We start from the raw sequence: 14,646 nt of genomic DNA on the forward strand, positions 1-14,646 counted from the left end.
GCAATGGATGAACTGTGATGAACTGCCTTACTTGTGATTGTTTAGAGATTTTAAAGGTTTTATAACAATGCTACATCTTCTTTGGCTATTCTACAATCTATTCACCTTTTCAGCACCAGTAGGCTACTTTCTGTGCAGCCGCACACACACACTCAGGCATGCCAAACAAGCATACACAAAAGTTTCAAGAGTGGGGGATGGAGTAAAATATGGAGACAAATTGAAGTGTGATTTATTTTCGCGGAACGGATGTACAGGACTGAGCGGCGGTCATATTGTGTACTGCTATGCGGTACATCTAGTTGTGTTTAGAGTTTTGAAAATGTGACAACTGGTTAGACAAACGCTTGTTAGCGACTGAAAAAAAATGTAATATAACTTGCTCACAACAAGACCAAAAGAGCACATGATTGAAATATAGACAGCACACATACATGGTCTTCTCTCATGGGCCCCCTGTATATTAAGGAATAACATTTATTTATTCAGGATACATGATTCATTCACAAAGAAAATTGGTTTCCTTAATGGTTGGATTTATTTTCATTTTTTAAAATTAAGGAATTAAGATCAATTTCCAAAAGATTATTTTTTTATTCCTCCTTTTTTTAGTCAACTTTAGCATGGATTCTTAACTTATGCACAGCACTGTATATGTCAAATTGACAGCCTAAATGGACACTAGGAGTAAATGTTAGAACTGATAAGTTGTGATAGATATGCCTGAAAGTGAACAAAAAGTTCAGTCCTTAAAATATCAATATTGCAAAACACAGGTAAGAGAAACTGATATGTAAATCCAGCTGAATAAACACTGTGAGAACTCGCCATATGTCTGCATCGGTATAAAATCCATCACATCTACTCACCACAGAGTTGTGTCTTGTGTGCAGTTAAGATGAAGATGAGAACCTGTCTGATTTTCATTGTGCTTGTTGTAACAGGTCAATGCAACAAGGTCTTCATTGGGTGGGTTTAGTTTACATCTGAAAATGATAAACAACTGCTTACTGTCTTAGAGTAGAAAAACTAAACTAATGTAAAATTTATAGTAGATTGAGTGTAGTCCAGTTGTGCTCTGTAAATGCATGGATTTTCTATTTGCAAACTTTAGAGACCAAGTGCTCAGAATCCATGTGGAATCTGATCAGCACATTGAACTCCTTCAGGCACTGGAGAAGGAACAGGACTGGGAGGTTTGTTAACCAAAAGAATTCTGATATTAAATCCCTGTGAATCAGTATCCATTCTGGCTAAGGATAAACATTTTTGTAAAAAAATGATTGATCACTCTAAAACACATTTAGATGTTAAAGAACTAAACTTTACGTGCCACAGCAGGTTTGACTCAAAATCCCTTTATCTCCCAGCTTGACTTTTGGCTGCATCCTGTCTCTTCTGAGCTGCCAGTCGACATTCATGTACCTTATGCTAGTCTAAATGCTGTAAAAGATTACCTCAAGGACAACAACATCCCATTTTCTGTAATGATCAACAATCTACAAGTAAGTCTGACATTCATGTATATAGATTTAGCATTGAGGGAAATGTATACAACATGATAGACATTATGCTGTGACCTTCTTATCCTATCAGGAAATGCTAGATGAAGAGCAGGCAGAGATGGAAAAGAACAATGGGAGGGAACGCAACTTGAGGAGTTTCAACTTTGGTGCTTATCACAAACTTGAAACAGTGAGTGAAAATCAGCATGTGTACACTCTCAAAATACATACCTACATACTCTGGTGTTCAAATACTAAGATTTCATCAAACTTCACAGCTTTCATCAGCCTCTATGTTCATTCAAATTTTACATTTGCCACAATCAGATCATTTTGTGTAAAATCAGACAGAAAATGGTTGCAGTATTCACTAGCCACGTTTACATGGACAGTTGTTTAGTCATTCCGATTAAACTATTCCGATTGAAAATTTTGTGCAGTCTGTTTACATGGATGTTCTATTCCGTTCAGGTGCTCTCAAGTGCTTTAGAATTTTTGATCGGAATAGCTGTTGTTGCCTACTTTACCTTGAGAAGATACAGCTGGCAATCCAGTTGACCGTATATATGGTTGTTCAACCAGAATAGGAACAGACTACACCACCTCTTTCATTCTGATTAAAATTCTGATTCAGATCAGGCATTTTTATTCCGATTGAGGTGTTCATATGAGAATTTTTATTCCGATTGAACTGTTATACCGTTTCTAATCGGATTAAAAGTGCCCATGTAAACGTGGCTACTGTCTCAAAGTTTGTCTATCTTTAGGTCCCAAACCTAATACCTGTAAAGTATTTTTTGTTCAATGTCAATTATGCCAAAGAATGTTTTGTTGTACCAATATTTTAGATCTGCACAACAAATAAACAGGACTAAAATGGTATGTGAGGTAGCCAGTAGGAACACTACCTGCCCAAATAGAGCTCAACTATGTTGAGGAGAAATAGGTTAGGCAAAGAAGAGATCTTTTTTTTTTTTGGAGTTTCGTTTCTTCTGGGACAGTAACTGGATTTTAAATAATGTAACTATGTATTAATAGCCTGGGAATACCCAAACGACCTCTCTGCAAATTTCAGATATGCTCTGCAGGTCTGTCTGACCAAGTGGCCATTGAAGCCCATTTCCAATGTTTCTAAAACACAGGCATGCAAATACAATCGCTAATCTGGCATGAACTTGTATTTCTTTGGAATTGAGTAAACAACTGCATTTAAAACCTTTGTTTACAAGGTTGCTACACTTCTGAAATGATTTGGTTAGAGTTTAATGCCCCAATTAAGTTTAATTTCACTGCTAGTTATGCCCCTGCTGGAAGTCATAAGTCCTTGAGTCCCAAATGAACCTTGAGAAGGATCTGGTGTCAACGTCCACGAGGCTAATGTAATAACGTAAATCTAAACAACTAAGAAATACTAACTATGCTGTCATTACTGCTGTACCCAGTTGAAGTGTGAGTGTATTCTGTTGTGATCTATTAAATTTCTCCATGCAGATCTACAGCTGGATGGACACTCTTGTAGCTGATTATCCCAATGTTGTATCTAAAGAACAAATTGGATTGTCCTATGAGAATCGTCCAATGTATGTCCTGAAGGTATGTGAAAGTTTAAAATGTTTTGTGTGCATGTGTACATGTCTACAATTTAAAAAAAAGAAAATAATATTTTACTGTTCCACATGTAGTTCAGCACAGGAGGAACTAAAAGGCCTGCCATTTGGATTGATGCTGGTATCCACTCCAGGGAGTGGGTGTCTCAGGCCAGTGCTGTATGGATTGCCAACAAGGTGAATACAGGGCAACTGATTCTGTTTTTTTTTCTTCTTTTTTCAAATAATGAAAATGTATGACTATATAGCACCCGTCATACTATATTGTGGCTATATTTGCACCCTTGGCAAAGATGAGCAAAAAGTGCTGTACAAAATTCACCTTTTTTGGTAATTAATTTAATCTCTCACTAGAAATGTATGAGAAACTCAGCCTTTAGTTAGATCAAATATCGGTGAGAAGAAATCTTTCATCAAGAAATATTTATTTTCAAGAAAATTAAACGGTAACACTCCATAATAAGGTGCCATAATAAATAGCAAACTAGTAATTATTTGTTAATTGTTACTAAAATATCTATTTGGCACAAGTTAATAGTTTTTTCATCATTAATTCAATATTAGTTGTTTGCATAAAATCTGTATGTTAATATTTTAACAAATCTATTAACTAATATTGTATTAATATTTGTTAATAGTTAACTAAATGTCTTTTTGGCACTAATTAACAGTATTATTTCTTACATCATTTAAATGTTAACTGTTTATTTACAAACTATATACTAATATAAAAGTTAATGACATATTATTATTTATCTAGCTTTTCTGATTAGCTTTGTGGAGAATTTATGGAATTTATGGTTTATGGCTTTATGGTCTTGTGGGGTGTATAAGGCACCCTACTGCCAGTGGTTGGTTGTGTGAGAGTTTGCACACTTCTTCTTCCACTTCATCCTTCTTGGATACCTTTGTGGTTGGCTGTCCTGTAATTGGTGACCCTGTCTAGTGTTTGCAAGTAGTGTACTCTTTGCCTTTGGAAGTACTATTTGGTTGCTGCTTGAATTTGGTGAAATTCAGGGGAGGGGTGTAACAGAATTAGAAATATAGTTTAGTGTTTGTATGTGATTTTCGCCGTAATTAAGCAGCTTTTTTGAGATTGGTGTTTTGGAGCCCCCTTTGGAGAAACGGTGTACTACGGTTTTGTCTTTGCATTGTTGCCATAGCTGATCAGAAGCGGTATGCTTTGCATTGGGCAGGTTGACTGTATAAAGCACTCTCCACTTTGTTTTAATTTTGTAACTGTAAAATGTTGTTTACGTTGAAAACTTCGATATACCACCTGTATTATATGACTTTACATGTATTGTTAGGATTTGGTAGCAATTCTAGCAACTTAGAGAACGTTTATTAATGTTTTCATTATGACCACGAGTTCATACACACAAGTCTAACGTGACTAGCTGTAAACTCCACTAGCAACTTTCCATGCATTCAGTGTAGTTTAGCTTAGTGCTCATGGAAAGTGCAATTCAGTCTAGCAGCAAATGAATGTACATTTAGTTTAGCATTATGTTTATGCATTACCTCCGTATGGTCTACGTCTGAGTGTTTAGTGAGTCTCAGAATATTAATAAACTCGTTTTGTGCACCTGAACATTCCATGTCGCACGTCTCCCTTGCTAGTAGGGCTGACAGTGATGATAGATAGATAGATAGATACTGTAGATAGATACTTTATTGATCCCTAGGGGAAATTCAAGAATAGGTATGGGAATCATGCATGTAATATAGCCCATTCAACTACTTCTTTTTATTTTGCTTGTGCAGATGCTGTTTTATGTATGCCAGTGCCTGAAGGCATGTTTTGTTTTAACTTTTCCTAAAGGAATAAATGTGATAAGCCAGTTTTGGTCTCAGTCCCTTCACTGTCTGACTAATAGTTATATATTACTAATATATTAATAAAGCTTAACCAACTTTATTATAAGTGTCCCCCATACTCATAGTTATATATTACTAATATATTAATTAAGCTTAACCAACTTTATTATAAGGGTCCCCCATACTGATAGTTATATATTACTAATATATTAATTAAGCTCAACCAACTTTATTATAAGGGGCCCCACGCTTATAGCTATATACTACGAATATATTAATTAAGCTTAACCAACTTTATTGCAAGCGTTTCTGGCGCCGACAAGAGTGGCGGCATGTCAAGGTAGCTCCGTGTTTTTTTCTTGAATTTCCCCTTCGGGATCAATAAAGTATCTATCTATCTATTGTAAGGGTCCTATGGGGAGTGGTTCATATTGGGATAGGCAGAAGCACAGTTTAATATCAATTAGTTAAATAATAATAAGTCATTAACTTTTCTATTAACATATAGTTTGTAAATAAACATTTAACATTTAAATGATGTAAGAAATAACTGTTAATTAGTGCCAAAAATACATTTAGTTAACTATTAACACATATTAATACAATATTAGTTAATAGATTTGCTAAAACATTAACATACAGATTTTATGCAAACAACAAATATTTAATTGATGATGAAAAAACTATTAACTTGTGGCAAATAGATATGTTAGTAACAATTAACAAATATTAACAAAGGGTTAGGTAATTACTAGTTTGCTATTTATTATGGCACCTTATTTTGGAGTGTTACCAATTAAACAATTGTGCTAGCCTGGGTGCCATTCCAAACTTAGTCCCGCCCACAACATTTGAGGTCAGGAAGTTCGGTCAGGCATTGCTCCATTGTGGAGGAAGTATGCTCGCCCTAGATCGGGCGGACCAATCAAATCGGGCTTTACGACGATGGACAGGTGAGCAACAGCGCCTGGTCTATCACGTCATCTGAGCACGCTTAGATTAGGTTTATATTTGAAACAAAAACGCTGTGGCTAGAAGGATGGCTTTTAAGACCCTATATGGAAAATGCATATTATTTAATGAGGTTTTATCACAGGAAACGATTATTTCTGAAAACTTTGGCCAAAGTTGAGATGTGGGAAAACTCGTGGTTTCACTTTCATCAAGGGAAAACAGCGCTGTTGCATTGCAACATGTTCCCTCGTTCGTTTGAAATCTCTGATTGACCATCTGTTCGAGGGATTTGCGACAGCCTTTCCCGGCTGTTTAACATGTTTGTAGCATATCAGTGTTCAACAGAATTATTTTTAAAAACGGAGGGGATATAGGCTATCAGTTTTTTCCTAATAGCCTACCCTACTAGGCCTACGCATCTCTTAGATTTCGCTAATGAGTGTTGTAGGCTAGTAGTTATTGACGGCACTAACTTTTACAAAAGACCAGAAAACAATGTTAAGGCATTTGTGGAGAAGGATGGTTTGTGTGTTTTCTCCCTACACCTCACGGTAAGCTATTTTGTTGCTCTGATTGATTAGGTCTATCCAATTGAGTGCAGAGGCATCCCCCCCCCCCCCCCCCCCCCGTATCGGTTGAAACACGCCTCATAATTAAGTCCCAATGGAGCAGTATCAGACTCATATTCTGGCTAGAATTGAGTATGACTATGTCAGGCTACAATTGTGCCACAATTACTATCACAAAGCTTAACAACAAAATGTAACTGAAGCATTTTTCCGTAACAATTTCCATGAAGGCCACTTATAATGAGTTATGCATACATTCACCTTATAATGTGATGTATAGTTCACAAACAAGCATAAGACTCTATAGCATTCGTCATAATTCATTATGAACTGTTGCTTTAATGCATTAGAACTAATGGTTATACCAGATTATATCATTATGGACCAAAAATCTCAGGTCATTTTGTATAATGCATTATACACTATCGTTCAAAAGTTTGGGTTCACTTAGAAATTTCCATTCCACTCCATTTTAATCAGGGCAGCAGTTTTCAGATTGCATTATGTGCTTAGGGTTCTCCAATGTTTTCTCAGTTAGCCTTTTGAAATGATCAGATTAGTAAACAGAATGTGCCTTTGGAACATTGGATGAATAGTTGCTGATAATGGGCAATGTAGGTATTGCATTAAAGATCAGCCATTTCTTTCTACAACAGTCGAGAACCTACCTTTTTCTCCAGTTTCGTGCAATCTTCATGCATGGAACAACCTTAATTCTTAGTGTGTGTGTGTGTGTATGGATACATTTGTTTTGTCTTTAGATTGCCTCAGACTACAATAATGATCCCACAGTGACAAATCTCCTGAATGCAATGGACATCTACCTGATGATCATCACCAATCCTGATGGTTATGTGTACTCTCACACGAATGTAAGTCTTGTATCTGACTAGTTGTACATATTCATAAGTGTATTTTGCATGCCTTTATATTATGTACATTAACTGTCAAAATAACACATTCATTTTGATGAATTAATCATAGGATAAATAATGCATTAAAGAAAATGAACACTGATTAATCACATTCCGTAGTGACCCTTGACCCAGTAGGCTACAGTTCTAGTCACATTTACTGTAGTGACTGAAGGAGGTAGATGAGAAAACGCTTCAGTTCAGGTTCCCACTTTGGAACTTTACACTTCCATATTGAGAGTGTTCATTTGAAAACAACAAATGGGCGACCTTGCTAATGTTCATAGGGTAGCTAGCCAGAAGGCTAAGTACGACACGGTGGCACGACACGGTGGTCTGTTAAGTAAGGGATAACGGCCGCCGAGGTGTCCTGTTATACGGAATTAATGGACGAGGGCGAGTGGCAAAAAACTCCCCGACGCGCAGCGGTTGCCACTGTAAAGCAAAGGAAACACGTGGTTTCGTTTAAAAAGAAGCTCAAGTTCAGCTTGTTGTACACCTTCCATTGGCCAGCGATAGCATGGACAGTTAGCTTGTTTACACTTGATTCCATTGTTGCGAAGCCTGCAACCGTAATAATAATATATAATAATAATATTTATTTATATAGCACTTTTCAAGCATTGAGTACAAAGTGCTTACAGACAAACATGAAGAGCATTTTTTCTATGCACAAAGTGCAACAAAAGTGCTTCACACACAAGACCCAAACAAACAAATAACAAAAATGCCTAACGGAGCGGCGTAATCGCCAGCGTACCCGTCACACGTGAAACATACAACATGTAAAACATTCAAGATGGATAACAAACAAACAAACAAAAACAAATAATAAAATAAATAATTAAGACATTTTAAAAAGAAAACTCATGTTAACTTAGTCCAGTTCGTTGCATGTAGTTAACCGGCTGAATAGTCCAAGGGCAATGATGAAGGCGCACAGCTGTGTCCAACCCGGAGGATTTAACGTCGGGGAGAGCACTGGAACGGAGCAACGGAGAGCACTGGAAACAATGAACAGTCTGAAGTCGTAGGTGATCCTACAGATCAGCAACTCGGTGAACATTGACAGCAACCGTTTGTTGTTCAGTGAGATCGCTGTCGTCAGAGTTCTTCAAACTTCCTTCTAACGTTAACGTTAGCCTACTCAATCCAGACTCCAGGCAGCAGAGCTGGCAGCTCGCAGGTCAATCCAGTGGTCGCGGCAGCGGAGAAATCGCTTTCCGAGCGCAGCGCCGTTCACGGCTGGAGTACACCAGAGGCCCAGGACAAAAGCCAACGCCAACGTTAGCCATGGCTAGGTCCTCAGCCCAATGGACTTTAACGTTAAGTTAACTTAACGTCACAGCATCAACAGACTTGTCAGCAAATAAAGGACTAAGAATAACACAAAAACTACCCAAAAATAACGCAAATAAAGAGAGAATACATTTAACTAGACAAAAAATACAAAAAAATAAACAGAACATTACATAAAATTACGAACATTACATAAAAACAAACAAAAACATGATGCTAGACGGAGCGGCGTGTCTCGCCAGCGTCCCCGTAACCTAGCAACTAGCATAGTCCTACTATGGTTGTTATAGTTACCATTCATATTTTGGCATTGATATGGAACGGTGTCCTGTTAATCAGAATTAATAGCCACCCCACCAGCCAATCAGAAAAGAGTATTTCTTCTCTCCGGGTGATAACAGAAATGAATGCACGGTCGTAGCCTAATAAGGCCCGACGTGCAGCGTAAGTGCGTTCATTTCTGTTAACAGACCACCGTGGAGTCCATTATCCCACATATTCCACTGTTGGTACTTGCTTTATGTTCACTTCCTGTTATAATTTAAACATTTTAATCGCTAGAACTGTCTTGTTTGTAGAACTACTTTTTCCCGACACATTTCAACTAATTTCTCAACTTCCAGGACAAACTGCCGTTACTAGTTCTAAATGGATGGTTGCTACGGCCAAAGACCAGTCGTTAGTTCCATCTCTCCCGTTGTCAAGCGGACATATCCCAGGATTCTGATGAACTTTAGCTTTGAAACATCGCTATTACTTTGCCTACTGCCATCCATCTAGCTAAAAGCCACCTCCGTCATATGCTACAATGTTGCTATGTTTTGAACGTCTGTATTATACAGCTCGGATGCAATGTGACAGTTCATTTAAACTTCACAACGAGTTCGGCGAATTAAAGGAGAATTCCGGTGTGATATTGACCTAAAGTGTATCGAAACATGATACCGAGTGTGAACGTATGTCTCATAGCCCATCTCGGCTTGTCCCCTGCACTCCAAAATCTGGCGCTAGTTAGCCGATGCTACCAACATCTTTTTCAATAGTGGTGCTTCGGCATCGGGCTAGCCATGCAAATAAATCACTGTTTTACACCCATTTACGAGGCTCAATGTATCTCCACACTTCATTGGTAGACTTCCTAGGGCCCTGACATTTAAAACGAGACATTGAGAACTTTGAAAAAGCACTGGTAGTTTACTTACAAGACGATTTATACAGACAGTATCTTAACGAAGTTTAGCGTTTGCAGCCATCTTGAATTTAGTCACGATAAGTCGAGCAACGAGTAAGAATGAACAGCTATGATAAGGGATCAGATTCCAAAAATAATTCAGTGGAAATGCATGGATTCCAGTTGCTGCTACTGGAAGAAACTGGAATCCATGCATTTCCACTGAATTATTTTTGGAATCTGATCCCTTATCATACCTGTTCATTCTTACTCGTTGCTCGACTTATCATGACTAAATTCAAGATTGCTGCAAACGTTAAACTTCGTGAAGATGCTGTCTGTATAAATCGTCTTGTAAGTAAACTACCAGTGCTTTTTCAAAGTTCTCAATGTCTCGTTTTAAATGTCAGGGCCCTAGGAAGTCTACCAATGAAGTGTGGAGATACATTGAGCCTCGTAAATGGGTGTAAAACAGTGATTTATTTGCATGGCTAGCCCGATGCCGAAGCACCACTACTGAAAAAGTTGTTGGTAGCATCGGCTAACTAGCGCCAGATTTTGGAGTGCAGGGGACAAGTCGAGATGGGCTATGAGACATACGTTCACACTCGGTATCATGTTTCGATACACTTTAGGTCAATATCACACCGGAATTCTCCTTTAATATACAAGTGTGATACGGCCAAAAAAATGGATCTAGGCCTACTTCATAGTCTAGGTGTTCAAATAACATAATGTTAATGGTCGTTCTAAATTACGTAGGACAACGGGAAATTCAACCAAGCAGTGTGGAATAACATCATGTAGTTTACTCAAAGGTACTCTGGGAAGTACTGTTCAATATCACAATCACCTGTGCTTATGAGTATAACATTAACAAACAATGAAGTGACTTATTTGTGGATGGAACATTATATCGAGTGACGTCACAGTAGTTCAAGAACGCACCATTGGGCCAGTGAATGTTATATATTTACGTTCAAAAAACCCAGAAGGAACTGTTGACAGGAACATTGTTCTCTGCAATTTCTGCATTAAGGAATTTCCTTAACATGGGAGTTCATCAAGTCAGAAATATCACCTCAACAGGAAGTAACCCGGAGCTACAAGCTAGTACACCCCTTGATGATATAACAGCCAGCCTTGTCAAGCTACTCCCGACCATTCAGAAGCAAACCTATTGTTTATTTTACCAATGACCGACTAGCTAACTAACCCTTACTAAATGCACTGCATTACCTCAGTGTTACTGAACACATTATTGTGCAAGCTTTTTATAATGGATATTTCAGTGTAAAGTCATAGATTTAATGTAGAATCAACACAAACACTATTAATGTAGAATCAACACCAATGCTGTTTAATAGTGTCTTTTTAACAATAAAAAATAAGGGCAATTTGAATTTATTTTTAAAAATATTTATATTGGTAAATATTATAATGCTTCCTACCACATTTGGGTCCAAGTCCCCACAGGACTAGTTTTTGGGGTTCAAACAAACTCTCTTTGGTATTATAAGCCTTTTAAGATCTCCAAGTCATCCAGTTTGAGCACTAAAATTGTATTGAACTTTTGTTGTAAATAATTATATGGAATGTTCAATAGGATCGCATGTGGCGCAAGACTCGCTCAAGTAATCCTGGATCTTTGTGCCGTGGAACTGATCCTAACAGAAACTGGGACTCGGGTTTTGGAGGTTTGTAATCTACTCTGTCCTTTTCAGTAATATTTAATATACTGTTGTAACTGTGTGATAATCCTGTTCCTCTTGTCTGGATATAAATTAGGCCCTGGAACCAGTAAGAACCCCTGCTCAGACTCTTATCATGGGCCCCATGCTCATTCAGAGGTGGAGGTACAAAATGTAGTAAACTTAATCAAGACTCATGGCAACTTCAAATCCTTCATCTCCATCCATGCCTACTCGCAGCTCCTCATGTATCCTTATGGATATTCATGCAAAAATGCACCTCACCAGGCAGAGTTGGTATGTAATTCAGTAATCCAGTAATCCAGTAATTCACATCCACAGTTACAGTTTTAAATTGCTCTTTTAAATTACTGGAGCTATGATACAGCACTGGAAGATTGTTACTGATCTCTATCAACATCATCACATCACTTTTTATTTTACTGTAGGACTCCGTGGGTAGAGCTGCCGTGAATGCCCTCAGCTCCTTGTATGGGACAAGTTATAAAGTGGGAAGCATTTGCAATATTATCTGTAAGTTCCAAATTATTTTTACAATACAGAAAAACAGATATTTGAAAGAAGCACCAATGCACGAGATCATGTTGTAATACTTTGAAAGGGCCCAGAAGAAGCTGGGTACTGATTCTAGGCAGAAAATAGCTAGATTTAATTTTAGTTCTCAGGTACAAGATCATAGTCTGTTAGCTGTTTCATTAAATGTAATCCTTCATATCTTATTTTCCCTTAATAGATCAAGCAAGTGGTGGAAGCATTGATTGGTCTTACGATTTTGGGATCAAGTACTCATTTGCTTTTGAGCTTCGTGACACTGGTCGCTATGGTTTTGTGTTGCCAGCAAGTCAGATCATTCCAACTGCATCTGAAACATGGTTGGCTTTGAAGCACCTAATGATGTATACTCATGAACATCCATACTAAAGTGCAATATGTTGCTTTAAGGCACAACCGTAAAGAAATAATAATAAACACAGTTTGTTAAATGTTTCAATACTCCTGGTCTTACTATTAACTCATACCAATCCAAAACACTGGATCGTTTCTAAAGCTTAAAGCTGTAGTTGGCAAGATTTTGTTGATCATAATTAAACGGGAATAACGCGAAAACGACAAGGACCAGCGACACGAAAGTAACACGCGCACTACACCGGTTCGGGCCTGAATTTTTGGAGGAGTCTCTGCTGGGAGGTAGGAAGGTAGAAATACATTGATTAATGAGGTAGTGGGCATTTCAATTAGTGCTGCAACACGTTGTGTCTCTGAAAACGTAGATTTGCTCATTATTACACATAATCTTGAATTTTATCAACCAAAATGATGGGCAAAATCACATAATGATTCAAAATATACATGCCAACATCAAACACCACATATGCCTCAGTAATAATAAGGTTTGGATTATTTTCTGGGCTCTTATGAGTGGTTTAACAAAAAAAAAGGCCTGTACAGCCACAAAGCTACAAGATCCAACTTGCTATCATACCATTTTATACTCCAGAGATATGTAGCTTTCAGGAAAATATAGTGAGAATTTGCCCCCCCCCCCCCCCCCCCCCTTGTCCATGAGAGCGAAGAGCATGGATATGGTGATTACCCACAGAGCAGCCAACAATTACAACATTATAGTGCAGATGATTTTCAACAAAACAAAGCAGTTTGGCACAAGAACTGCAACAAATCCACCTGTAACAGTGAGCATCCAGATTCACTACCAGAAAGCATGTGAAGTAGGCAGGACTCAGTGTCTTCAGAACACTGTAGACCATTTTATGAACCTGAGCAACACTTGCAACTGCGTCAAGTCCATCTAGTGAGACTTGTTCACTGCGAGTACAGATAAGTGTTTCTTCTGTCAGAAGAGAGGTGTATTTCGATGTGAATTGGGAACATTCAACGTGGTAAAAAGAGATATGACGGGTAAAGAATTTGAAAAGCAAGAACATAATGTTGTCGTAGTTGCATCAGATATTGAGTTCTTCAGCCTAGTTTGCGCTAGCCTGAAAGCGGGAGAAGGCCACAACATCTACTTCAGTATCTTTGAATGTAACAGTGCACAATGTACAGCCAACTACAAAAGCCATCAAGAGCATAATCACGTTCATAATCATAATCAAAGCGTCAAGCGACGTTATGACCCAGATCTAGTATGTTTGTCCAGTGTGTGTGATGCCGCCATAGACAATGATGATGATGACATCCAAAAGTTATTTTAGAGTGCTTCTATTCTGCGAGATGCCATTGCTGCTTAGATGAAAAAAACATGGAAATTTGAATTGAACACTGATGACACTGAACGCCATGTCCACAAAGCGTTGTATGCCTTTATGTGTTGGGTAGCGGAAGGACCAACATCAAGCATTAGACCAGAATTTGTGGAAATGTCAGCCAGGGAAATCTGGAGGGGATTGATGATGAAGAGGATGGTTTGCTTTAAAATAGTGGATAGTGGATAATAGGACTAATAATAGGTTTCATAGGCATCAATCAGGGGCGCCGCTGGGGGGGGCAGCACTGATAATATAGTGTTGCTAACACTATATTATCAGGAGGCCCAGAATTATTGTCTATCATAGGGCCCAAATGATCTAGAAGCGCCCCTGGCATCAACATTAGCGTTTTCCTGATAATTGTGTTAGCATAGTTGTGTTCCATTTTAAGCCTTATGTGACAAAATATATTTTTAAAAAGGATATTCAGTATCCTGAAACATCTGTATAATAATAATGAATACAATCATACCTGAAAAGAACTGTTTTGTGAACTTTGTTCAATATAGCCAGTGATTTAGGTGAAAATGATTGTGTTAATTATTAATAATAATAATAATAATAATAATAATACCTTGGACTTATATAGCGCCTTTCATGGTACCCAAGGTCGCTTTACAATGAGGGGGGGGGGGGGGGGGGTTAGGGGTCCTCACTAGTAACCACCATCAATGTGTAGCACCCACCTGGGTGATGCACGACAGCCATTATGCGCCAGAACGCTCACCACACACCAGCTTGAGGTGGAGAGTGAGAGAGTGAATGAGCCAATAACAGTGGGGGATGATTAGGGGGCCAGATTGAATGAGCCAGGTTGGGAATTTAGC

General features: G+C 38.1%; 1 protein-coding gene across 1 annotated transcript; it reads left to right on the top strand.

The window, feature by feature from the left end:
- The first annotated feature begins 898 nt into the window (after nucleotides 1-898).
- LOC121724079 (carboxypeptidase A2-like) lies at nucleotides 899-12,539 on the top strand. The gene is made up of 11 exons (XM_042110424.1): nucleotides 899-969; nucleotides 1,115-1,196; nucleotides 1,371-1,505; nucleotides 1,597-1,695; nucleotides 2,997-3,098; nucleotides 3,188-3,289; nucleotides 7,218-7,328; nucleotides 11,447-11,537; nucleotides 11,629-11,828; nucleotides 11,981-12,065; nucleotides 12,286-12,539. The coding sequence occupies exons 1-11, from the start codon at nucleotides 899-901 to the stop codon at nucleotides 12,471-12,473; spliced, it is 1,266 nt and encodes a 421-aa protein (XP_041966358.1). The 3' UTR covers nucleotides 12,474-12,539.
- The last annotated feature ends 2,107 nt before the right edge of the window (nucleotides 12,540-14,646 follow it).

Source organism: Alosa sapidissima, chromosome 11 (assembly GCF_018492685.1).
Source record: "Alosa sapidissima isolate fAloSap1 chromosome 11, fAloSap1.pri, whole genome shotgun sequence".
NCBI lineage: Eukaryota > Metazoa > Chordata > Actinopteri > Clupeiformes > Clupeidae > Alosa > Alosa sapidissima.

Excerpts from the sequence above, each read along its gene's own strand:
- LOC121724079 (XM_042110424.1), top strand. The coding sequence starts at position 899 with ATGAAGATGAGAACCTGTCTGATTTTCATTGTGCTTGTTGTAACAGGT. Across the intron at positions 1,197-1,370 it reads AGAAGGAACAGGACTGGGAG|CTTGACTTTTGGCTGCATCC; the intron begins GTTTGTTAACCA and ends TTTATCTCCCAG. Across the intron at positions 3,099-3,187 it reads GTCCAATGTATGTCCTGAAG|TTCAGCACAGGAGGAACTAA; the intron begins GTATGTGAAAGT and ends TTCCACATGTAG.